Source organism: Ovis canadensis, chromosome 14 (genome assembly GCF_042477335.2).
Source record: "Ovis canadensis isolate MfBH-ARS-UI-01 breed Bighorn chromosome 14, ARS-UI_OviCan_v2, whole genome shotgun sequence".
NCBI lineage: Eukaryota > Metazoa > Chordata > Mammalia > Artiodactyla > Bovidae > Ovis > Ovis canadensis.
The window spans coordinates 61812729-61837102 of NC_091258.1; the positions used below are offsets into that span (position 1 = coordinate 61812729).

At 49.6% G+C, this 24374-nt stretch overlaps 1 protein-coding gene and 1 pseudogene across 1 annotated transcript; one reads left to right on the top strand and one right to left on the bottom strand.

Annotated features, from left to right (window-relative positions):
- Positions 1–305: 305 nt before the first annotated feature.
- Positions 306–1010, bottom strand: LOC138419447 (ferritin light chain pseudogene; annotated as a pseudogene).
- A 6627-nt stretch (positions 1011–7637) lies between these two features.
- ACP7 (acid phosphatase 7, tartrate resistant (putative)) lies at positions 7638–22847 on the top strand. The gene is made up of 13 exons (XM_069552327.1): positions 7638–7751; positions 8732–9008; positions 13001–13201; positions 13517–13699; positions 14814–14937; positions 15167–15229; positions 15330–15444; positions 15541–15648; positions 15764–15821; positions 15917–15984; positions 16109–16180; positions 20684–20821; positions 22463–22847. The coding sequence occupies exons 2-13, from the start codon at positions 8888–8890 to the stop codon at positions 22526–22528; spliced, it is 1317 nt and encodes a 438-aa protein (XP_069408428.1). The 5' UTR covers positions 7638–7751; positions 8732–8887; the 3' UTR covers positions 22529–22847.
- Positions 22848–24374: the final 1527 nt, after the last annotated feature.

Here is a 24374-nt window from a genome sequence, read left to right on the forward strand (position 1 = left end):
CCTTTTCTGACTCTTTCTACTTTCTTATTTTTCAGTAATAAGATGATTTACTTTCAAAAGGAAAGAATATTTTAGAAAGAAGTCCCCTTAAGAAAGCAGACTCATTTATCTTTATTTTATTAGCCATGTGTATTAGTTTTAAAATATTAACACCACCACCTCACACCATACACAGAAATCAGTTCCAGATAGATTGCCAACCTAAATGTAATGCAAATGATAAAACTTTTGGAAAATAACAAAAGAATATCAATATGATTCAGAGACATGGGGATATAGCTTTATTTATTTATTTATTTTTATGTTGCAAAAAGCTTTATTGTTTCCATTTGGTCCAAGGCTTGAGAGAGGGCTCCAGGGTGTTAACAAGCTGCCTAGTGGCTGCAGAGAGGGGCTTCAGGCAGCCCCGATGTTAGGTGGGTTCTTCAATGGCCACTGGTCTCCAGAAGTTCCTAGTCGTGCTTGAGGGTGAGCCTTTCGAAGAAATACTCGCCCAACCCAGCCTGGGGACCAGCCAGCCTGCGGAGGTTGGTCAGGTGGTCACCCATCTTCTTGATGAATTTCACTTCCTCATCTAGGAAGTGGTTCTCCAAGAAGTCACAGATGTGGGGGTCTCCGTGGGCAGAAGCCAGGCCATGCAGATCCAACAGGGCTTGATTCAGGTTCTTCTCTATGAGAAGGACGGCTTCCATAGCGTCCTGGGTTTTACCCCACTCATCTTGAGATGGCTTCTGCACGTCCAGGAAGAGGGCGCGGCCGCCACGCTGGTTTTGCAGTTTCAAGAGACGCTCCACGCCCTTGCGCTTCTCCTTGGCCAATTCACGAAAAAAGTGACCCACACCCTCCAAGGCCACATCATCGCAGTCGAAATAGAAGCCCAGAGAGAGGTAGGTGTAGGAGGCCAGCAGTTACATGTTAACCAGGCAGTTGACGGCGGCCTCCACCTCGGTAGAATAATTCTGACGAATCTGGGAGCTCATGATTGGTCAGTAATAATGAGTTAAAAAATGGTGGCTGGTCCCGGTGATGGCAGACAGCTGAGTGGCTGACTCCGGAGATTGCGACTGGAAAAAAGGTTGGAGGGTGGTCGGAGGCTGGAGCAAGGGACGTTCCTGGGTCTGTTCCATCCAAGCACTGTTGAAGCAAGAGACAGATCCGCAGGGCTGCTGGGCACACTTCAGGGATATAGCTTTAATAGGATTTAAAAAAAATCCATAAAGAAAAAATTGAGAAATTGAGTGGTGCTAAAGTTAAGACTTTCTTTCCATTCAGTTCAGTTCAGTTCAATCTCTCATTCGTGTGTGACTCTTTGCGACCCCATGAATTGCCACACGCCAGGCCTCCCTGTCCATCACCAACTCCCAGAGTTCACTCAAACTCACGTCCATTGAGTCAGTGATGCCATCCAGCCATCTCATCCTCTGTCATCCCCTTCTCCTCCTGCCCCCAATCCCTACCAGCATCAGAGTCTTTTCCAATGAGTCAACTCTTCGCATTAGGTGGCCAAAGTATTGGAGTTTCAGCTTTAGCATCATTCCTTCCAAAGAACACCCAGGACTGATCTCCTTTAGAATGGACTGGTTGGATCTCCTTGCAGTCCAAGGGACTCTCAAGAGTCTCCTCCAACACCACAGTTCAAAAGCATCTAAAAAATGCCATTAAGAGAGTAAAAAGATGTGATTTCCCAGGTGGTCCAGTGGTTAAGACTTCATGCTCCAAATGCAGTGGGCCCAGGTTTAGTCCCTGGTCAAGGAACTAGATCCCACATGCTGCAACTAAGACCCAGAACAGCAAAAAAAAAAAAAAAAAAAAAAAGGCAAGCCAAAGTAGAAAATGTTCATAGTTCCTATAACTAACAAATGGCTGGTGTTCAGAATATATAAAGAGCAAATTCATTTTAAAAACAAACAACCCATAGAAAATTGTGCAAGACACATAAACAAACACATCAAGATAAAGGATATCCACAAGACCAGCATGCAAATGAAAAGATGGTCAATTTTAATTGTTCATCACGGAAATGCAAATTAAAGCTATTATGAGCTACCACTACAGATCAACCAGAATGGCTAAAAATAAAACACCTGACATGGCCAAGTGTTGGTGAGGATGTGGAACAGTAGAAATGCTCCAACATGGCTGGAGGGAGGAGAATAAATTATTACAATCACTTTGGAAAACTCTTTGGTAGTATCTATCTATTATCTATGTATCTGTCTGTCTGTCTGTCTATCCCTATCTCCCATGAGCCAGCTAGTCTACTCCTGGATTCATACGCAAGAGAAATGTTTACATATGTTCACAATATACTGTAAATGTACTAGAGAAAATATGTACTAGAATGTTAAGAACAAATACCATTTGTAAGAGACAAAAAATGGAAAGAAATCAAATTTCCATCTACAGTCAGTAAATAAATAAACTGTAGAGTATTCACAGGATGGAATGCTACTTGACCACAAGAAGGAATGGACTGTATGTATAGACCCAACCTGGATAAATTCTGCAGTTGTCATGTCGAGAGCTGGCTTAAAACTCAACATTCAAAAAACTAAGATTGTGGCATCCAGTCCCATCACTTCATGGCAAATAGACAGGGAAACAATGGAAACAGTGAGAGACTTTATTTTCTTAGGCTCCAAAATCACTGCAGATGGTGACTGCAGCCATGAGATTAAAAGACACTTGCTTCTTGGAAGAAAAGCCATGACCAACCTAGAGAGCATATTAAAAAGCAGAGACATTACTTTGCCAACAAAGGTCCATCTAGCCAAAGCAATGATTTTTCTAATAGTCATGTGTGGATGTGAGTGTTGGACCATAAAGAAAACTGAGCACTGAAGAATTGATGCTTTTGAACTGTGGTGTTGGAGGAGACTCTTGAGAGTCCCTTGGCCTGCAAGGAGATCCAACCAGTCCATCCTAAAGGAGATCAGTCCTGAATATTCGTTGGAAGGACTGATGGTAAAGCTGAAACTCCAATGCTTTGGTCACCTGATGTGAAGAATTGACTCAGTGTAAAAGACCCGGATGTTGGCAAAGACTGAAGGCAGGAGGAGAAGGGGACGACAGAGGATGAGATGGTTGGATGGCATCACTGACTCAATGGACATGAATTTGAGCAAGCTTTGGGAGTTGGTGGTGGACAGGGAAGCCTGGTGCACTGCATTCATGGGGTCAGAAAGAGTCGGACACGACTGAGCGACTGAATTGAACGTTGAGAGAAAGAACAGAGACACAGGAGCTCACAGTGTATAGTTCTGTTTATGTCATGTGGGGTGCAGGCAAAATGAAAGAGGCATGAAGAGACATACTTAGGTGCGGTAACCTAAATTGGGTAGAGGTTAGTGAAGTGGCTACCTTCATGGGGAGGGAGGAAGCCGTGCCTGGGAGGAGGCTGGAGGGAATTTGTAGAAACCTGGGAAGATCTGTTTCCTCACCTGGGCGGTGGTTACACAAGTGTGTTTGTCATAATTCATTCAGTAGAACATTTATATTTCATGTACTTTTCTATATGTATGTCATATTTTGCAATAAAAGATTGCAAAATATATTTTTAAAATTTGTTACTTCACTTGATTACGGATCACACTGCTGCAGTGCGGAAGACTTACGTGGTTTTTTAACTGAGAGACTTCTGCTGTCTGCCGGGGGAGGAGATGGAGGTAAACATTTCCCTTCACCTACTTCTGCGGGGCTGTGAGTGACAGAGACGGGCTACCCTGTGGTCAGGGCCACTGAACTGACATCTAGGATGGCAGGACTCTTCAGGTGGAGGGTTTCGCTGCTCCCCTGATCTCTGGCCTGGGGAGGAGCACCACAGTCATCCTATAACAGGCACCGAGGGTACCAGCCTGCAGACCGCTCTTCAAAGAGAGGTGACCCCCCCCCCCCCAGGAAGAGATCCAGACTATTCTCTCGAGAGCCAAGTCCATCATTCCTACTGAGCAAGCACAGGCACACCCAGCAGCCTGGGGGGTGGGGGTGAAGGATAAATAATTTAAAATGACTTTGAAAAATAGGTTTATCATAGCCTTACCTTACAAACTGGGCAGACTGGAAGTCTAGGGTAAATAACTGGGAGGCACTGTGTGTGGCGCTGGCTCTGTGCTGGGCATTGTTCTAAGTAGTTTATATCTATTACCTGATTTAATTGTCACATAACCCTCTAAGATGGCCACTAATAGTATCATTGTTTAACAGATGGAGAAATTGAGGCACGGTGAGGTTCAATCATTTCCCTAAGCTGGTCAATGCTAGACCTAAACACAGGCCAACTCACACCAGAGTAGATGTTCTGTTCGCCACCACAAGATTATTCTAAGGAGAGAATAAGAAATAGGGAAACGGGAGTCTATTGCTCAAAAGCACAAAAGCATCTAAAAAGAGAAACTAGAAATAATTCTATGGCTGTCCTGAGTGGGCAAGAGGCCTGCGTATGATCAGGACAGAGGAGAGGGGTTCATAAGTGAGCTATGACCCCTTTATCAGCCACATCAGGGACCAAAAAGTACAATTCTAGTAGGGCTTTTTTCTTTTCTGGCTGCTCAGCTTGTGGGATCTTATTTCCCTGACCAGGGATGGAACCTGAGGCCCCCAGTGGTCAAAGTGCAGAGTCCTAACCTTTGGACTACCAAGGAAGGCCCCGTGGGTTTTCCTTTTATTTCCTTTCTTTTTTGGCTGGGGTCTTGGTTGTGACGAGCAGGGGCTACTCTTGGTTGTGGTGTGCGGGTTTCTCATTGTGGCTTCTCTTGTTGCGCAGCGCAGGCTCTGAGGGTACGCAGGCTTTAGCAGTTGCAGCGAGTAGGCTCAGGAGTCGTGGTTCATGGGCTCCAGAGCACAGGCTCACGGGCTTAGTGGCTCCGTGGCCTGTGGGATCTTCCCAGAGCAGGGGTTGAGCAGACTCTTTACCACTGAGCCACCAGAGAGACCCCCAGCGGGGCTTTTTAACCTGACTCAGTGATAGAATTCAGGGGCCCTGTGAATTCGGACTGGAAAAACAACTTTGCTTTGACAGCCGTTCAACTCAATGATCCTCAGCATTGTGGTTTGGGAAGAAAGCGATTTTCATAAGATGTGTTTGTCATTTTCACTCTTTAGAAGCTACCTGACCTGTGATGACGTTGTCACTGTGGTGGCTAATGAAACGTATGCATGTGTGTCCTTGAGTTTCAAAAACGTCCTCGTTCTGGGAATCCCTGGAGGTCCAACGGTTAGGAGTCGGTGCTTTCACTACAGAGAGCCCAGCTTGGGAAACTAAGATCTCACCATCCTTGAGACATGGCCCAAAGAAAGAAAAAGGAAAGAAAAGAAAAAAAAATTCTCAATTTTATTTTCTTACATTGTTCTTCTTCAGTCCCTCAGTCATTTCCAACTCTTTTCAACTTCATGGACTGCGGCACGCCAGGCTTCCCTTTTCTTTACCATCTCCCAGAGTTTGATCATGTTCCCGTCCACTGAGTCAGTGATGCCATCCAACCATCTCATCCTCTGTTGTCCCCTTCTTCTCCTGCCTTCAATCTTTCCCAGCATCAGGGTCTTTTCTCGTGAGTCAGCTCTTCCCATCAGGTGGCCAAAATATTGGAGCTTCAGTATCAGTCCTTCCAATAAATATTCAGGGTTTCTTCCATGGTAAATATTGATAGATATAACCCCACATATAACAAAACTCTTTGGGGTCCTCAATAATTTTTAAGAGGGTAGTTTACAAACTGCTGCTGTAATTGAAATTTACCAGGTGCTTCTAACATGGTGGGGGATTGGAAGGACCAACCCCAGGACACAGCAGATTTCTGGCTTTGTCATGAGAAGAAATTACAGATGTTTTTACATCCTATTATAGTCATCCCTATTATAGTCGTCACAAGACTCAAACACCATCAATACACTCAACAAAGCTTCTAAATTACTATTATTTTTAATGCACTGATAAAGAAGTACATATATTACGGTATCACATATACAAAAAATTTCCTGCATCTGTGTAATAGCATCCATTTCCTTTGTATCCTGTGTTTTTTTTTTTTTTCTGTTTTCAGGTTTTATTGTGTGTGTGAATGTTGATCTGTTTTTTCTTCTCTCTCTCTCTCTCGTCTCCTCTCTTAGAAGCTTACTTTCAGGAAAGTGAAAGGCAAGCTATTTTTTTTTTTCTTAATGCATGTAAAAACATGATTCGAGGAAGGGCTTCCCCAACCTACCGCAGGTGACTTTAGCAAAAAAACTTCAGGTAGCACTGGTAGCAAAGAACCCAACCACCAATGCAGGAGACGAAAGAGACGCAGGTTTGATCCCTGGGTTGGGAAGATCTGGTGGAGGAGGAAATTGCAACCTGCTTCAGTATTCTTCACCTGGGAAATCCCACAGACTGAGAAGCCTGGTGGCTACAGTCCATGGAGTCACAAACAGTCAGACAAGACTCAGCACACACACAAGAGGAAGCTAAATTTGCTGAGGGTAGGATTTCCCTGGTGGTCTACTGGGTGGGACTCCATACATCCAATGAAGAGGCAGAGGGTTCAATCCCTGGATAGGGGAACTGTTGGCCCACAGGCCCCGCTGAGCGGCCAAAAAATTAAAAGCAAAAACAATTGCTGAGGGTGAGCAGGGTCTTGAGGTTATTTGAGTTTGACTAAAAGGGCTGCTTTTTTTTTTTTTCCATTTTAAGCTGCAATGGAGACTCCAGGAGATGGAGAAAAATCCAAGAAGTGCAAAAGCCCATCTTGAACCACGCCCCCAGTGTTCTCGGAAACTGGTGTCCACAGTCAGCAGACACAGCTCTGCTTGAATTTACAAAGCCAAATTGTGGAGTCATTTTGTCAGACAAGAAGAAGCAAAGAAAACCTGGACCCTCTGACTTTTCCTGCTGCTCTGCCAAAATGAGTGAATGAAAGTCGCTCAGTCGTGTCTGACTCTTTGCGACCGCATGGACCGTAGCCTGCCAAGCTGTCCATGGAATTCTCCAGGCAGGAATACTGGAGTGGGTAGCCATGCCCTTCTCCAGGGATTGAACTCAGGTCTTCTTTACCGTCTGAGCCAGGCTCCGGGAAAATACCCAAGGCTATCGTGGCAAGCCACTTACAACCTTCAAACAGGTCACAAACCTTTTACAGAGAGAAGTCTCACTGGCTCTCACCTAGTTAGTTAGTGCTTAGTCCGCCCCCCTGGACTGTAGCCCACCAGGCTCCTCTGCCCATGGGATTCGCCAGGCAAGAATACTGGAGTGGGTTGCCATGCCCCTCTCCAGGGGATCTTCTCCATCCAGGGATCAAACCCAGGTCTCCTGCACTGCAGGTAGATTCTTTACCGTCTGAGCCACTAGGGAAGCAAGGTCCCACCTACATCCCAAGGCAGTTTCTGGAACTCACACATTAATAATGATAAAAATAACAGCTGATTCTTATCCAGCCCTTACTCTGGGCCAGGCCCTGTTCTCAGCATGCAATTTCATGTGTCAACTGGTTTAAACCTCAGGATAGCCCACAGCGTTCCAACTGTTATCACCCTCATTTCACAGGCGAAGAAACCGAGTCCCAGCGAGGCTGAGTAACCAGCCGAGGTCGCACAGCTCGGGAGCAGCACTGTCATTCGGCGGACCTCGATTTTGTTTTCAGCATGTGGGGGGCGTGGCGGCAGCTGCGGAGGACGTGAGCTAGGCTTGGAGAGAAGGAGGAAGGAACTGCCAAGAATACAAAGCCTGCGAGGAGGGAAAGGGATGGGGAAACTCCCCACGCCAACCCAGGTCGCGGAGGAAGGTGCCTGCACACCTGAGTACCTCGGGATCCTGAAAGGCCAGAGATAGGGACCAGTGTCAGTGCCCTGGGGGCTCCGCAGCTGCAGGGTGAGGCTCCTGGAGACAAGCACAGACTTCCCGGTCCGGGCGCTCACATGGTGGTCAGCTTGGAGGTGGCGGCGGTGGTTTACCAAACCTTCCTGGGTCCCCCTTCCTTCGCTCCGCCCTTGGCGGGGGGCGTGTGGGCGTGGGGCGCCTGGGACCGGCCAGACCAGTGGGACGCAGGGCCCCAGCTGTCTGGGGAGGCCGTCACCTGGAGAAGGCAGGCTCTTCCGGGACTGGGACAGCTGTGGGCGGTGGGATGGCTCATAAATACCACCATCGCATTGGTGCTCGAGACGCGCATGCTGGGAGCTGGCGTCCCAGAGGGTGAGCCGGGACCGGAGGGAGTCCCCAGCCCCAGCTCCCGGTTCCCGGATTGACAGTCCCCACCTGCCTCTGCCCTGGCAGGCAGGTCCTCCAGGAGCAGGAGATCCGAAGTGAAGCGGGAGGGGAAGGGCTGGGGAGAAGGTATTGGGGTCACAAAGATGGAAATGGAAGGTTGCAGGATGGAGGAGAGGACCATGAGGCCTCTGAGTGGGGGTGGAATGCTGGCGATGGGGTTGCCAAAGGCAACCTCCTACACTGAGAGCCCCACCCCCAATCCCATTCCCAAACCTCTTGCACTGGGAGTGAACGGTGGATAAGAGCAAGGGTTCTGCAGCCAGGACCCCTGGGTTCCAGTCTCTGCTCCCTCACACTTGAGCCATGCCACTGAATCACTCCATTGCTCAACTTCCTCACCCGTGATACGGGGCTGATGATCACAGAGGCCACCACACACAGGAATGTTGTCGGGCTCCCACGAGTTCATCTATGCAAAGTGCTTAGCACTCAGTGAGGCTCAGAGGGTATTTGTCTCTCAGTCGTGAGTGACTACGCTTGCTTTTGTTTTTTCCCCAGCGTCTGGATAAGCACTCCCTGCGAAGCCCTCCCTGCCATCCCCACTGCCTCGCTCCCTCTCTGCCGGGATCCTCCTCCTTCCCCCATCCTCTCAGCCCCTCCTGCTGATGCCTGCAGGACCCTTCCGCCTCCCCTGCTCCCCACCTCCCCTCTACCATGTGTTCCTTTCGTCCCTGCTGGGCCTGCTGCTGTCTGCTCCTCTTCTTCTCCCTGGAAGTCCAGGGGTCCCCAAAGCCTCCCAGCGCTGCCCCCGAGCAAGTGCACTTGTCCTACTCAGGTAAGTGTCTGTGGCCCCTCCCTGGGCATTTCCCAGTGAGGACTGTTAAATGGGGATTGTAAGCAGTAGGGCATGTGGCTGTGTGGGAAATGATTCTGGTTCTCAGCCTATAGTGAGCATTCTCCTTGGACGATTGGAGTTGTCCTTATTCATTGTGTAACTGCTCATTCTGTTGTCACAAAACTACCTCCTGGTCCTTGATCTTGGGGTGGAGGTGCAAGGGGGTAATAAAACCCTGGACTCTGGACCCTCTGGACCCTCTGCACCCAGACTTCCGGGTTCTAACCCCAGGTTTGTTGCTTATCTGCTGTGTGACCTTGGGCGAGTGACTTAACCTCTCTGGCCTCAGCCTCCTCATCTGGACAGCGGGGTAATATTAGTGAGACCTCCCAGTGAAGAGTAAGTGAAATATTAACCTGTGAAGTGGCAAACGGGAACTTGGCATGTGGCAGTGGTTCTCACGTGTTTCTGTCTCAGGACGCTTTGGCACAGCTGAAAAAAGTATGAGAACCTCAGAGAGCTTTAGCTTATGTGAGTTATATCCATAATAGTCACCATATCAGAAACTAAAATGGAGGTATTTAAAAATATTGATTCAGTCAATAAAAATGAACAATAGTAAACCTATTCAGTAGTAAGGTAAATGAGATTTTTCATGAAAAGTAACTACACTTTAAAAAAGAAAAGCAATACTGTGAGAAAATTGGCATTGACTTATGAAATCAGTGGTCTGTTTAATGTCCTCTCCTGCCTGTAACAGTTTCTCAGACTTTTCTTCTGTTTTTGGATCCTTGACACTTTTGGGGTAGTTTCATTTATTTCATTATTTATTTATTTGGCTGTGCTGGGTCTCCCCTGCTGCTCAGGCTTTTCTCCAGTTGCAGCGAGGAGGCTACTCTCTTATTTCAGAACATGGGCTGTAGGGCAGGCGTGGGCTCAGAAGCTGTGGCTCTCAGTCAGTTGCCCCGTGGCATGTGGAATCTTCCTGGACCAGGGATCGAACCTGCATCCCTTGCATTGGCTGGCAGATGATTCTTTACTCCTGGATCACCAGGAAGTCCTAAGGTAGTTTCTTAAAGGTTAGTTGCATTGAGAATCTGAAACCTCGTGAATGAAATGGCTTTGGCATTTGCTGGATAAGTAACCTCGGACAAGGCACTTTGCCTGGAAGCCTCTGTTAAAGGGAACAAAAATAAAACTCATCTCACAGGGCTGCTGTGAAAACCCAGTGAGATCATAGCTGTCCTTTGTTTGGCCTACACAATAATGATAATAATAACAAATATACTCTTAGAAGTGATTCAGATGGAAAACTCATTTAACCTCTTATTGACCTTAAGCTGTAGGTACTATTGTTAGTTCCATTTTACAAAAGGATAAACTTAGGCCCAAAGCAATGAAGAGTCTCACCTCAGGTCACACACTCTGGGATTTGAACCCAGGCAGGCTGGCTTAAGAGTCTGCCATATTTGGTCTTCAAACTGTAAATTTTGTACTAATTTTAGATACCATGAGATCTTACTAATACCAACAGTATTTCAGTCCACCAACAAGGGTGTACTTTAGCCTTCTTTCCTCATTTGCAACTTCTTTTTCCAACATTGAGAAACCAAGCTCCCTCTATCTACAATAGACTTGCTTATTTGTTCAGTGCTAAAGTAAGCATAAAGGGGTTGCTCTGTGGCCTGTGGGGTCTTAGTCCCCTGACCAGAGATGAAACCTGAGTTCCCTGCATTGCAAGGCAGATTCTCAACCACTGGACCACCAGGGAGGTCCCTGTTTTTTTAATATACTTACAGCCCTTTGTTAGTGTTTCTATTCCGTATTGACTTCCCCCTACAACCTACGTGTGTTCTAAGTCACTCCAATTGTGTCTGACTCACTGCAACCCTATGGACTGTAGCCAGCCAGGCTCCTCTGTCCATGGGAGTTTTCAGACAAGAATACTGGGGTGGGTTGCCATACCCTCCTCCACGGGGATCTTCCTGACCCAGGGATTGAACCCTTACTTCTTATGTTTCCTGCACTGGCAGGGAACACTAGCCCCCCTACAACCTAGGAAGGCTTTAATTGTTCATTTCTTGGGGTGTGTGAAGGAAAGATGAAACAGGACTATAGCTCTAGGACTCAGGGTTTTAACAAAAAGACAGATTCGAGAAGCATCCTACCCCTGCATCTCGACTAACTACTCCATTCCCTTCCCCTCTTTTTTCTACCCCTTCCCCATTCCAGCCCATGTAAGAAATCCAGCTGTTCAGTTTCTGGTGTACTTTTCTTGTACAAATAAATGAGCAGACACTTTTGTATTCTCTTACACCCTCTTCCGTGAAGAGTAGCTGACTACAGACACTCTTGTGTACATTGCTTCTTTTAACGTTGTGTCCTGGACGTCATTCTGTCCTGGTTCCTAGAGCTCATCGTCTTCCTTTCCAACAGCTGTGAAGTGCTCCCTGGTTCGGATGTTACATAGTTCCTTAGGTCACGCTCCTATGTAGGGGCATGTCTGTGGTTTCTGATATTTTGCAGTTACAAGCAGTGCTGCCATGAATAACCTGTGCTCGTGCCTTTTGTACACAAGTTGCAGGAAAAAGAATCACCTGGTGGGCTTCCCAGGTGGCCCTAATGGTAAAGAACCCGCCTGCCATCGCAGGAGACATGAGAGACTCCATTTCAATCCCCGGGTCAGGAAAATCCCCTGGAGGAGGGCATGGCAACCCACTCCAGTATTCTTGCCTGGAGAACCCCATGGGCAGAGGAGCCCCGTGGGCTACAGTCCGTAGGGTCTTAATGATTCAGACACGACTGAAGCGACTTAGCACACGTGCACACACACCACATGGTATTTTTAAAACCTTGATTTTGTTGCTAATGGGGTTTGTTTGTTTGCAAATTGACTTTTCTGGTCATGCCTTGTGGCATGAGAAATCTTAGTTCCCTCACCAGGGATTGAACCCTCGAACCCAGGCCCCCTGCATTGGAAGCGGGAGTTTTAACCCCTGGACCTTGAGGGAAGTCCCTGGTTGCTGACATTCAAGAATTAGAAGCTATTACTTAAAAGTTTGTATGTGCTCTTGGGATACATAAACCACTGTGTAAAGATTTTGGAGAAGGCAATGGCAACCCACTCCAGTACTCTTGCCTGGAAAATCCCATGGAAGGAGGAGCCTGGTAGGTTGCAGTCCATGGGGTCGCTGAGAGTCATGCACGACTGAGCGATTTCACTTTCACTTTTCACTTTCATGCATTGGAGAAGGAAATGGCAACCCACTCCAGGGTTCTTGCCCGGTGAATCCCAGGGACGGAGGAGCCTGGTGGGCTGCCGTCAATGGGGTTTCACAGTCAGACGTGACTGAAGTGACTTAGCAGCAGCAGCACTTAGCAGTATAAAGATCTGCTCTATAAGTTGACAGACTGGCTGGTACCAAGCCTGCTTCCTGCACGGCGGCCATCCCTAGAGCTGAACAGTGGCTTCCGCTCTGAGACAGGGCAGGCTCTACGCTCAGCCACAGAGTCCACCCCTCCCTGCTGCCTTCCTCCTTACAGCTGGCCCTTGTTCCCATATATATGACCTAACTGGCCTCCAGACATCTGAGTTTACAACCCCTAAACAGTGTCATGTGTAAAGTATGTGGCACAAGCCTGCACACAGTAACACCATTTATAATAATATCCATCCACTCATGTAACCCTGACTGTACCAGGCACTGTTTCAAGTTCTTTCCTCTTATTTATTCATCTAAGCCTCAAAGAACCCTATAGGGAAGATACTATTATCATTCCATTTTACCGACAAGGAAACTGAGGCTCAGAGAGCTGCAGTGGCTTGCCCAAGGAAAGCACAGCTTGGAAATGGTGAAGCAGGGATTGAACTTGGGACGCTCCAGAACCTGTGTCCTTAACTCCTGAATGTTCAACAGCCTCTCACTCTCTGCACATCCCTCCCCACCTCTGCCCAGGCCTCACTGCCGAACCTCCTTTGCCTCTCTCTCCAGGTGAGCCAGGCTCCATGACTGTAACCTGGACCACATGGGTCCCAGTGCCCTCTGAAGTGCAGTATGGGCTGCAGCCTTCTGGGCCCCTGCCCTTCCAGGCTCGGGGCACCTTCAGCCCCTTTGTGGATGGGGGCATTCTCCGGCGGAAGCTCTACATACACCGAGTCTCCCTGCAGGGGCTGCTGCCAGGGGTCCAGTATGGTGAGAGGCGCCCCGGGGCCCAGGGCGAATGGGAGGAGGAGTGGGATGTGGGCTAACAGCTACTACTGGCGGGTGGCTCAGGCGGGCTGGTACCCTCTCTGCTTTCCTGCAAGCCTATTGTATGAGACCCTGGGATGAAAACAGAAGGCTGGAGACTTGGGGTGAGGTGGTCAGAAGGGGCCTGGTTTAGACCCATTCAGTCCCCCCACCAGTTGAAGATGGATGAGGGTGAAGGAGACACCCTGGGGTACTCCTGCCCCCCCCCCCACCACCACCACCCAGCCCCGGCAAACTGACCTTTTCCTCTCCCCTCAGTTTACCGCTGTGGCAGTGCTCAGGGCTGGAGCCGTCGCTTCCGCTTCCAGGCCTTGAAGAACGGACCCCACTGGAGCCCGCGCCTAGCTGTGTTTGGGGATCTGGGGGCCGACAACCCAAGGGCCCTCCCCCGACTGCGCCGGGACACCCAGCAGGGCATGTACGACGCTGTTCTTCATGTGGGTGAGGAGGCATCGGCTAGGTATGGGGTGGGAGGTAACGCCAGGACTGCGAGGGGCTGGGAGCCGAGGCCAGCGTGGTTCCAAAGGGACGGGGGAGGAGACTGGCAATGCAGATCTGTCGCGGTTAACCGGGCTCCCGGCTTAAAATCAATCTGGCACTTGGAGCTACGTACATTGGTTTTCTCCTCTGTATTACTGTTGTAAGAGCTGGGACTAGGTTAGAGTCGTCCGACTGTTGTAATGACGATACGGACTTCCCAGGGGGCGCTACTGGTAAAGAGCCTGCCTGCCAATGCAGGAGATGTAAGAGCCGCGGGTTCGATCCCTGGGTCAGGAAGATTCCCCTGGAGGAGGGCATGGCAATCCATTCCAGTATTCTCGCCTGGAGAATCCCATGGACAGAGGAGCCTGGCGAGCTACAGTCCATGGGGTCACAAAGAGTCAAACACGACTGAAGCGACTTAGCACGCAGGCACCATGATGAAATAAGTCGACATTGCCTGGCACGCTGTAGGTGCTACATAAGTGTTGCTTGTCATGATTGATTCTGCTGTGATCTGGGAGCCAGGAACCAAATGGGAGATAGAAACGGGCTGATATGATTCAAAGCTGTAGTAGACGCTGGAATCAGACTCCGGAGGTTTGATTTCTGGATCCTTAAGCTCAGCTCTGTGACCTTGAGTCAGCTCTCCACCTCCCTGGACCTCGGTTTCCCCATCTAAAATGGGGATGATAATAACATCCACCTCACAGGGTGTTTTGAAGATCTGGGTGATCAAGTAAAGCATCTGGAACACTGCCTGGTACAAAACCAGTGCCAGAGCAGACCATGTCCGTCTCAATGTTGTCATTACTCTGGGAAGGGATGAGATGGGGCTGGGGTGCTGGGGCACAGGAGACCAGTGAGATCCTGGGTCCTGCAGGCATGTCAGGGACCAGAGGCTAAGGAGACGGTTCCACATGCTCATGCACTTGGATGTGAGGTAGGGATTGAAGATGCCTGAGTGGAAGGGGGAGCCAGGACTTGATCAACCAGGTCTCAGTTCTGGCAACAGCAGAGCTGGGTCTGGGTCTTCATCCTCTCCTCCACCCCCCACCTCCCCACCCCCACCCAGGAGACTTCGCCTATAACATGGATCAGGACAATGCACGTGTCGGGGACAGGTTCATGAAACTCATCGAACCCGTGGCTGCCAGCCTGCCCTACATGACCTGCCCTGGGAATCACGAGGAACGCTAGTGAGGCCCGAGGGCTTTGGGGTGGGCGAGGGCCTGGCCAACAAAACCAGTCCTTCCTAGTGTCTCACCTTAGTTTCTCACACTGCAGCAGCTTGTTGATGGATGTGAGAGGAGAGGAGATGAGGGCTGGGCTCAGAGCCAGGCTTGGCCTGACGGTGGGAAGTGGGGGGCGGGGGTTGGGGTGGGCACCCAGACCCTCCCTCCTACCCTTTTACTTCCTTTTATCCAGCAACTTCTCCAACTACAAAGCTCGCTTCAGCATGCCAGGGAACACCGAAGGCCTGTGGTACAGGTAATCTGGGGGAGAGCAGGAACACTGGCCTCCCTCCCCTGAAGGATGGGGGATGCAGAGGAGACCCTCACCTCTGACCCCTGCCCTTTGACCCTTCCAGCTGGGATCTGGGACCCGCACACATCATCTCCTTCTCCACCGAGGTATATTTCTTCCTCCATTATGGCCGCCACCTGGTAGAGAGACAGTTTCACTGGCTGGAGAGCGACCTCCAGGTAACCTGTGGATGTCCCCCTGGGATGTGCCCCCCCAACCCCTCCTCCATCACCGCCCCCCACCCCCCGCCCCTCACTCTGAACCCATCTCTGCAGAAAGCCAATAAGAACAGGGCAGTCCGGCCGTGGATCATCACCATGGGCCACCGGCCCATGTACTGCTCCAATGCTGACCTGGATGACTGTACCTGGCATGAAAGCAAGGTGAGCACCCCCTCCCTGGGAACAAGATGCCGAAATCCAGGTCGGGGGTGAGCCCTGAAATCCAGGTCGGGGGTGAGCCCGAGTCACGCCTCCCCTCCTTGCTCATCTTGCTTAGGTTCGCAAAGGCCTCCGTGGCAAATTCTATGGGTTGGAGGATCTTTTTTACAAATATGGTGAGTGACCCCCCCCCTCCACCCCAGGACTTGCCAGGCCCCGCCTCCTTTCTCTCCTGAATTCGGAGGCCTGAACCCCTCTTGCTTTGTCTCAGGGGTCGACCTGGAGCTGTGGGCCCATGAGCACTCATATGAACGCCTGTGGCCGATTTACAACTACCAGGTGAGGGAGACCCCCCCCGGGAGGGCTGAGACCCATGGAGCTGGTGGTGTCAGTGGACCCTTCAGTCAGATCCCTGGGGGCCTGGCTGGTGTGACACACCCTCTCCACCTTGTCACTTCTCCAGGTACTTAATGGCAGCCAAGAGATGCCCTACACCCACCCTCGAGGCCCTGTCCACATCATCACAGGATCCGCCGTGAGCAGGGCGGGGGGGGTGGGATGTTGCCTTTGACCTCTGATCTATTGAGGGTGGCACCTGTGCCAGCTTGGATGCCTCCTGCTTTATACAGCTGGCATCTCTTAGAGGGTTAGATGTACCTAGTAGTATGCCCATTGCACAGATGCAGAAACAGAAGCTAAGGGTAAAATACTCCTTCGAAGTCACAGGTTCAGTAAGTGGCAGGGGCAGGGGGTGCTTGCCCAGGTCTGCTGGTCGGATCGAGGACAGAGGGCTTATTATTATCCTTGTAACTGGACTCCAGCCTCTATTCACATTGCACCAGCTCATTCTCCACTGTATTTGGTTATTGCGTCTCCTTGTGCTCAGTTGCAGCCAACTCTTTGTGACCCCGTGGACGGTAGCCCACCGGGCTCCTCTGTCAATGGAATTTTCCAGGCAAGGATACTGGAATGGGTTGCCATCTCCTCCTCCATGTGTCTCCTTAGTCTCCTCCCTTCTGTGACGATTCCTCCATCATTCTGGCCAGTTGTTTGCTTTTGGTCTTTTTCCTGAATGCCCCTGGATCTGGGTTTGTCTGATACTTTCTCATGCCAAGATGCAGGTTACGCATTTGGGGCCAGACAATCACAAGTGATGGTTGTGTCCTCAGGACCGAGGGGTCCAGGCCCTCACAGTGTCTCATCCCTGGAGGAGTTTCTCTGAATCACCTGTGTAAGGATGTTCTTTCACCATCAACTTGCTGTGTTTCCCTTTTTGGCGGATAAACATCTTGGGGGAGATGCTTTTAGACCCTGCGAAAGTTGTTTCTCCTCTGACTTTCACCCACTGTTTTCTTTTTTAAATTTGTTCGCCTGCACCAGGTCTTAATCGTGGCACATAGACTCTTTCTTTTCTTTTTCTTTTTTTTTTTTTCAGTTGCAGCTCTTGGAATTTTTAGTTGTGGCATTTGAGCTCTTGGTTGCGGCATGTGAATCTAGTTCCCCGACCAGGGATCAAACTCAGGATCCCTGCATCGGGAACTCAGAGTCTTAGCCACTGGGCCACCAGGGAGGTCTCCACTTACTAATATTTGAATCCATCAGTGGGTCTTGCCTGCAACAGTGATCACTGGGGCGTTCGGCTGGGAATCGTCTATTTCCCTCATTTCTCCCTGATTTATTAATTAGCAACCTCCTGTGAGGAAGGATTGTCCCTTCTGCTCCATTTAGTTGGTTGGTTAGTTATGGATTTGCACCAGTGTGGCCTCATGGGGAATTATTTCCTCCTGTGGGTTATAATCCAGTTCTCCTGCTACTGATGCTGCTGTGTACAAGCTCTCACTCTGGCCACTGGGAGCTCTTCAGATCAGGTCCCGCATCCTTTCAAAGTGTCCCTGTCATTTAGTGGGCTCTTTCTTACTTTTTGGCTCCACAAGTTGCTCCAGGACCATCTTGTGTCCCCTCCACTCCCACCACCAGCAGCCTTGGAGTCAATCACTTCCACAAGAAGTGAGGGCTTATTTTTTAAGCTGATTTTACAAATTAGTGGTCTTCCCAGTGGTCACATATGGCTGTGAGAGGTGGACCATAAAGAAGGTGGAGCACCAAAGAATTGATGCCTCTGAACTGTGGTCCTGGAGAAGACCCTTGGGAGTCCCTTGGACAGCAAGGAGATCAGACCTGTCAATCTTCAGGGAAATCAGCCCTGAATACTCATTGGAAGGACTGATGCTGAAGCTGAAGCTCCAATGTTTTGGTCATCTGATGCCAACAGCCAACTCATTGGAAGAGTCCCTGATGCTGGGAAAGATTGAGGGCAGAAGGTGAAGAGGGCATCAGAGGATGAGATGCCTGGATGGCATCAGCGATGCAATGGACATGAACTTGGGCAAACTTCAGGAGATGGTGAGGGACAGGGAGGCCTGGCGTGCTGCAGTTCATGGGGTTGTAAAGAGTCGGACACGACTGGGTGACTAAGCAACAACAAATTAGTGAGATCCAAGGAAGAACTTCTCGTGATAAAAATTCAGACAGTACAGAGGACACGAGATGAAGCCATCCACGTCCCTCTTGCTAAGTCACTGTAGTCGTGTCTGACTCCTTGCGACCCCATGGACTGTAGCCTGCCAGGCTCCTCTGTCCACAGGGATTCTCCAGGCAAGAATACTGGAGTGGGTTGCTATGCCCCCTCCAGGGGATCTTCCAGACCCAAGGACTGAAGTCATGTCTCTTATGTCTCCTGCAGTGGCAGGCAAGTTCTTTACCACTGAGTCCCGCTCTCAATGGTTACGCCTCTTGGGTGGCATTTGAGAATATTTTGTGTGTATGCAAATTAGTCAGTGTCTCAACAGAGACATATTAGTGCATCACCCTCTTTTCATTTTTTTTGGCTACACTGGATTTTTGTTGCAGTGCATGGTGGGGCGGCGGGGGGGGGCGGTGTTGCTCAACATTGCAGCATGAAAGCTTTCCCTAGTTGCAGTGCCTAACTCCCCTGGTGGCTCAGATGGTAAAGTGTCTGCCTGCAATGCAGGAGACCTGGGTTCGATCCCTGGGTGGGGAAGATCCCCTGGAGAAGGAAATGACAACCCACTCCAGTACTCTTGCCTGGAAAATCCCATGGACCGAGGAGCCTGGTAGGCTACAGTCCATGGGGTCGCAAAGAGTCGGACACGACTGAGTGACTTCACTTTCACTTTCAGGCTTCCCCTTTCATGTGGGCTTAGTTGCCCCACAGTACGTGGGATCTTAGTTCCCTGACCAGGGATCGAACCCACATCCCCTCCAATCGGAGGCAAATTCTTAACCATTGGACCACCAGGGAAGTCTCATCACCCACTTTTAAAAAACATTTCAGATCATCCTTCATACCCTAGCAGTTCTCAGCCTTGATGCATGTTAGAATTACCTAGGGAGGTTTTAAATCTTTGATGCCCTGGCCTAACCCCAGGACAAACACCAGAAGCTGAGGGCTTGGCCTTGGCCTGTGAACATTTAACCATTCTTGTTTCAATCTCTATTTCTGTCTGTCTGTCTCTTGATATGTGTGTGTGTGCGTGTGTGTGTATGTGTGTGTACAGTTTGACTATCATTTGCAGATCCAATGAAGAGTTCAGTTGCAGAAATGATGCCCCTTTAACCTTCCATCTGTGTTTCCTAAAAAAATGAGGACATTCTCTTACATCAGTACAATATAATAGAGTCAAGTAGTTAACAATTGATAATATACCATCATCCAGTCTCATTCAAATTTATCCAATTGTCTGATTCATGTCCTTTAAGGATTTTTTTTCTGATCCAGGATCTAGTTTAAGATCATACGTTCTATTTTTGTGTCTTGTTTCTCTCCCCTCCTTTAATCAGAAACATTTTCCCTTCTTTCTGCATTCTTCAAGACTTTGAAAAATTTGAAGAGCACAGCAACGTTGTTTGGTAGATTCTCAGTGTGGGTTTGATTAGATTGAAGTTACACATTTTTTATAAGAACACACAAAAGTGATACTGGTTTTGTCTGTGTGTGTGTGTGTTTTAATATTTACTTATTTGGCCTCGTCAGATCCTAGTTGCCACAGTCAGATCTTCATTGCCTCCTACAGTACCTTTTGTTACATACTGAGTCTTTAGTTGTGATGTGTGGGCTCAGTTGCTTTGCGGCATGGGGGAGGGGGTGGTCTTAGTTCCCTGACCAGGGATTGAACATGCATCCCCTGCGTTGCCAGGCAGATTCTTAACCACTGGACCAGCAGGGAAGTCTCCAGTACTGTGTTCTTTTCAGTGTATCCTATGAGGAAGTGCATGGTATCTCTTTAAGCCTCAGTTTATGCACCTCTTGCACCATACTTATGATTTTCCCTTTTAAAGTTAACAAGTGTCTCCTGGAGTGTCTACTTGGAGACTATGCAGATATCCTGCTATTCCTCATACTTTCCCTGCTACTGTGACCGTCCATTGATGGTTCTTGCTTCCAGCAGTTATTACAGAGATGGCTGCAACATGGGGATTTTCTTTTTTCTTTTTTTAAGCTCCCTCATCCTTCCTGCTCACATCACCTAGTTTTCTACTGCAAGGATAAACACTTCCTCTCTCCCAGGCAATGATGATTTTAAAAGCTTTCTTGGAGGGTCTACTCTGCAGCGAGGGTTGAAAGCCACCGATTTCTTCTATTCTGTGAATTGCATTTTCCCCTTAACAATACATCTTGGCCATCTTTCTATACTGCCCCTCTCTGTGATGGCTACGCTCTAATTTATTTAACTGACCCTTACTGATGGGCATTTGGCTGACTTCCAGCTCAGAGCTTTTACAGAAAACGCTTCAGTGGACAGTCTTGTTCAACCACACACTGTTGTCTAAGTCCAAGACTCAGGGCACAGAAAGCCTGGCTGGGTCAAAACCCCCAGTTGTGTGTGTTACCAAGGTCACGTCTTAACCAGCTTTGTCTTCCCTGGGGGTGGCAGGATCCCACCTGGCAGGTCTTTTCTGCTCCCTGGTGGGTACTTCACCTGCCCCAGCCCTGGGGCTAAATGACTCTTTTCAGCAGGGCTGTGAGGAGCTGCTCACCCCCTTCACCCTCTTCCCGCGGCCCTGGAGCGCCCTGCGTGTGAAAGAGTACGGGTACACACGGCTGCATATTCTCAATGGGACCCATGTCCACATCCAGCAGGTGTCTGATGACCAGGTCAGTGAGCAGCGGCCCGATCACCTGCCTGTAAAAGCAGGCCCGGTGTGTTCTGGAGTCAAGCAGTTTAAAAAGTGGGCTTGAGAGCTGGAGATCCTGCATTCAGATCTTGCCTCTGCTGCTTACCAGCTGGATAAACTCAAGCAACTCTGAGCCACAGTTTTCCCATCTGCAAAATGGGGATGTGAATCGTTTCTGCCCCAGAGGATTGAATGAGGGTTGAATGACTTATTATATAGAAAGTGCTCAGAATGGTTTCTAAAACATGGTCAGTTCTAAAGGGATTTATCAATATGAAGCAGGGGAAGGAAAAATTAGGTGGTGGGAGGCAGGCAGAGGGAAACCAATATGATGTGTGTGTAGCCCCACAGACTGTAGCCCGCCAGGCTCCTCTGCCCATGGGGTTTCCCAGGCAAGGATACTGGAGTGGGTTGCCATTTCCTACTTCAGGGAACCTTCCTGACCCAGGAATCAAACCCGAGTTTCTTGTGCCTTCTGCATTAGCAAGTGAAAACTCTACCACTTGTGCCGTCTAGGAAGCCCCATGGCTTAAGCTTCAGTTCAGTTCAGTTCAGTCGCTCAGTTGTGTCCGACTCTTTGCGACCCCATGAATCGCAGCACGCCAGGCCTCCCTGTCCATTGCCAACTCCCGGAGTTCACTCAGACTCACGTCCACCAAGTCAGTGATGCCATCCAGCCATCTCAACCTCTGTTACATTCAGAAAACGAAGATCATGGCATCCGGTCCCATCACTTCATGGGAAATAGATGGGGAAACAGTGGCTTAAGCTTAGATGGACCCATATAATCATGGCCCACCTTTCTGTATTTTTGCCATCGTAGTTTTAAAATAGCACTAATAACTATGATTGATTGAACACCTATTGTGCACCAAACCCTGAGCTCAATGCCTTATATTTAGTCCCTTTAATCACTACAATAATACTATGGGGCACATTTTCTTTCCATTTTACAGCTAAGAGAACAGAGGCTCAGAGAGAGGGCAAGTAACTTTCCCAGGGTTGCACAGCCAGAGGTTGCGGAGCTGAGATACGACCACAAAGACCATATTCTTTTTACGATAAATAGCTACCATTTATTGCGTGGCCCATACAGGGTCAGGCACTTGTGTGTATTATCTATTCAGTTCTCCCCACTTTGTATTGGGTTGGCCAAAAAGTTCATTTGGGCTTTTTCTAAACATCTTAATGAAAACCACAGACAAACTCTCCGGCCAACCCAAACCCAATAGAATATGAAAGTCCCGCTGAGTTGGACCATGTGCTGGAAGCCACAGAGGGTGGCTTTGCTGGCATATAAAGTGAGTTTTGTCTCACTCTGGGGTTTGTGCTCTAATAGTAACAGCCTACATTTACCCAGTCCTTGCCATGTGCCAGGCTCCCTTTTAAGCCTTTTCCAAATACCTCACTTAATTCTCACGGTATCTATGATGTGCGTACTAGTTCTATCATCCTCTCTTTCCAGATGAGGAAAACTGAGGCTCAAAGAGGTCTAGCCACTTGCTCAAAGTCACACAGCTTATCAGCGACAGAGCTCGGATTTGAACCCCGGCCACTTGGCCCCAGAATCTGGGCTTTCGGCCCTGATTTCCTCCTCCTTTTTTTTTTTGGTCCCTTGCAGGATGGGAAGATTGTGGACGACGTCTGGGTGGTGAGACCCCTGCTTGGCCGGACGATGTACCCGTAGGAGTGGAGACAGCTCTCATCAGGAACCCCGGGCCTTGCTGCCAGGCCCTAGAGGGGAGTCGGCGGGGGTGGGGGGGGGGCCTCGACTCCTCTGCTGTCCTTGGCACCATGTAGGGTGGATGCAGCCCCGAGAGAGGTGGAGCAGCTCTCACCTCCCAGAGAGCTGGGGGTCCCAGCCTGCTGGGTTGGGAGAGCAGTTGTATGTACAGGCAGAGTGAAGCAAGACAGGTTGTGGGTGGCACCACCCTGCCTTCCTGCATAGCACTAACTGGGCGGAGTGTCCACAGGGCCTCGGGAATAAAGAGGCTTATGGCTGTGTCTCCCTGGACTCTGAACTTCTGCTGGTGATGGCCCCTCTGGGCTGTCTCTTCTGCACGCCTAGCAAAAGACCCTTAACTAAAGTCCGCAGGGTGGGCACAGCTGTCATGACACCACCGTCCAGCAGGTGGCGCCAGCGACCTTCTCCTCCAGGCCGGCCCTCCGTTCCAATCAGGGGCCTGGCTCCAACAGCCCAAGGGAAGCTAGCCAGTGTGGTCCATGCCGCAGTCTCCCAGTCTGCCACCGAGTTATCCTGGAAGCGAGCAAGTGTTAACACTCCAAACTGCCAGCTGGGACAGCTGACAAGCTTAGGAGCTCACAGACCTGCGGTTTTCCTCCCTTTAAAAATTTCCCCCCTCCCTCTGTTCGCCTCTTCCTTTTGTGTAATCAATCGTTATTTATTGAGCGCCTATTATGTGCCAGGACCTGTTCTCCATGCTGTGAACAGCACAGAGATGTCTGCCCTCATGGAGGTGAAATTCTATCCAGGGTGTCAGACAGCAAGCACAATAGATAAGTAAAACACATAACAGGGCAAATGGTGATCAAGCACACAGCAAAGGCAGGAAGGGGGTGGAGGAGTCACATGGGCAGAGCGGTCCAGGCAGAGGAAGAGCCAGTGCAAAGGCCCTGGGGCAGAAACACAGCAGAGCATCCGTGCAGAGGCCAGTGTGATGGAGCCAGAGGAAGAGGAAGAGTAGGGATGAAAACAGAGAAGTGAGAACAGCAGATCCCATGGGACACTGTGAGTCATGAGGCGGTCTCTGTCCTTCATCCTGAGTGACATGGAGCCACAGGAGGGTTCTGAGCTGCTGATGGGCAGGCCCTGACTCCAGAGGTCCTAGGCAAATGCTGGGCTCCGGCCTCAAGGATGAGGGCTCTCCTGAGTGAAGCCGGTGAGTTCCTAGCTCTGCAGGCTGACGGCACATCACTTCGTCCATTGTGTTGTGCGGTTTCAGCCTCCTCAGATCTTTTCCCCACCCAGCACCCACTCTGCCCAAGGCTGTTTGCAGTGGTGTTTTTTTTTTTTTTAAATCTTGGCTCTATTTATTTATTTATCTTTATTTTAGTTTTTGCTTGTTGGCTGCACAGCACGTGGTATCTTAGTTCCCTGTTGTTTAGTAGCTAAGTTGTGTCTGACTCTTTTGCAACCCCATGGACTAGTCCACCAGGCTCCTCTCTCCATGGGATTTCCCAGGCAAGAATACTGGAGTGGATTGCCATTTTCTTTCCAGGGGATCTTCCCCACCCAGGGATCAAACCCCTATCTCCTGTATTGGCAGGTGGATTATTTACTGTTGAGCCACCAGGGAAGGCCTTAGTTCCCTGACCAGGGATAGAACCCACACCCTGGGCAGTGGAAGTATGGAGTCTCAACCCCTGGACGGCCAGGGAATTCCCTCCTTGCACTTTCTTGAGCACCAAGCTCTCTCTCACTGTCGGCCCCCGGCCCTGTGCACTGGCTCTTCACCCTGTGAGTGCCCTCCCTCCGCTCATTCGGGGCTGCATCTGCTCAGCCCCAGGGGTTG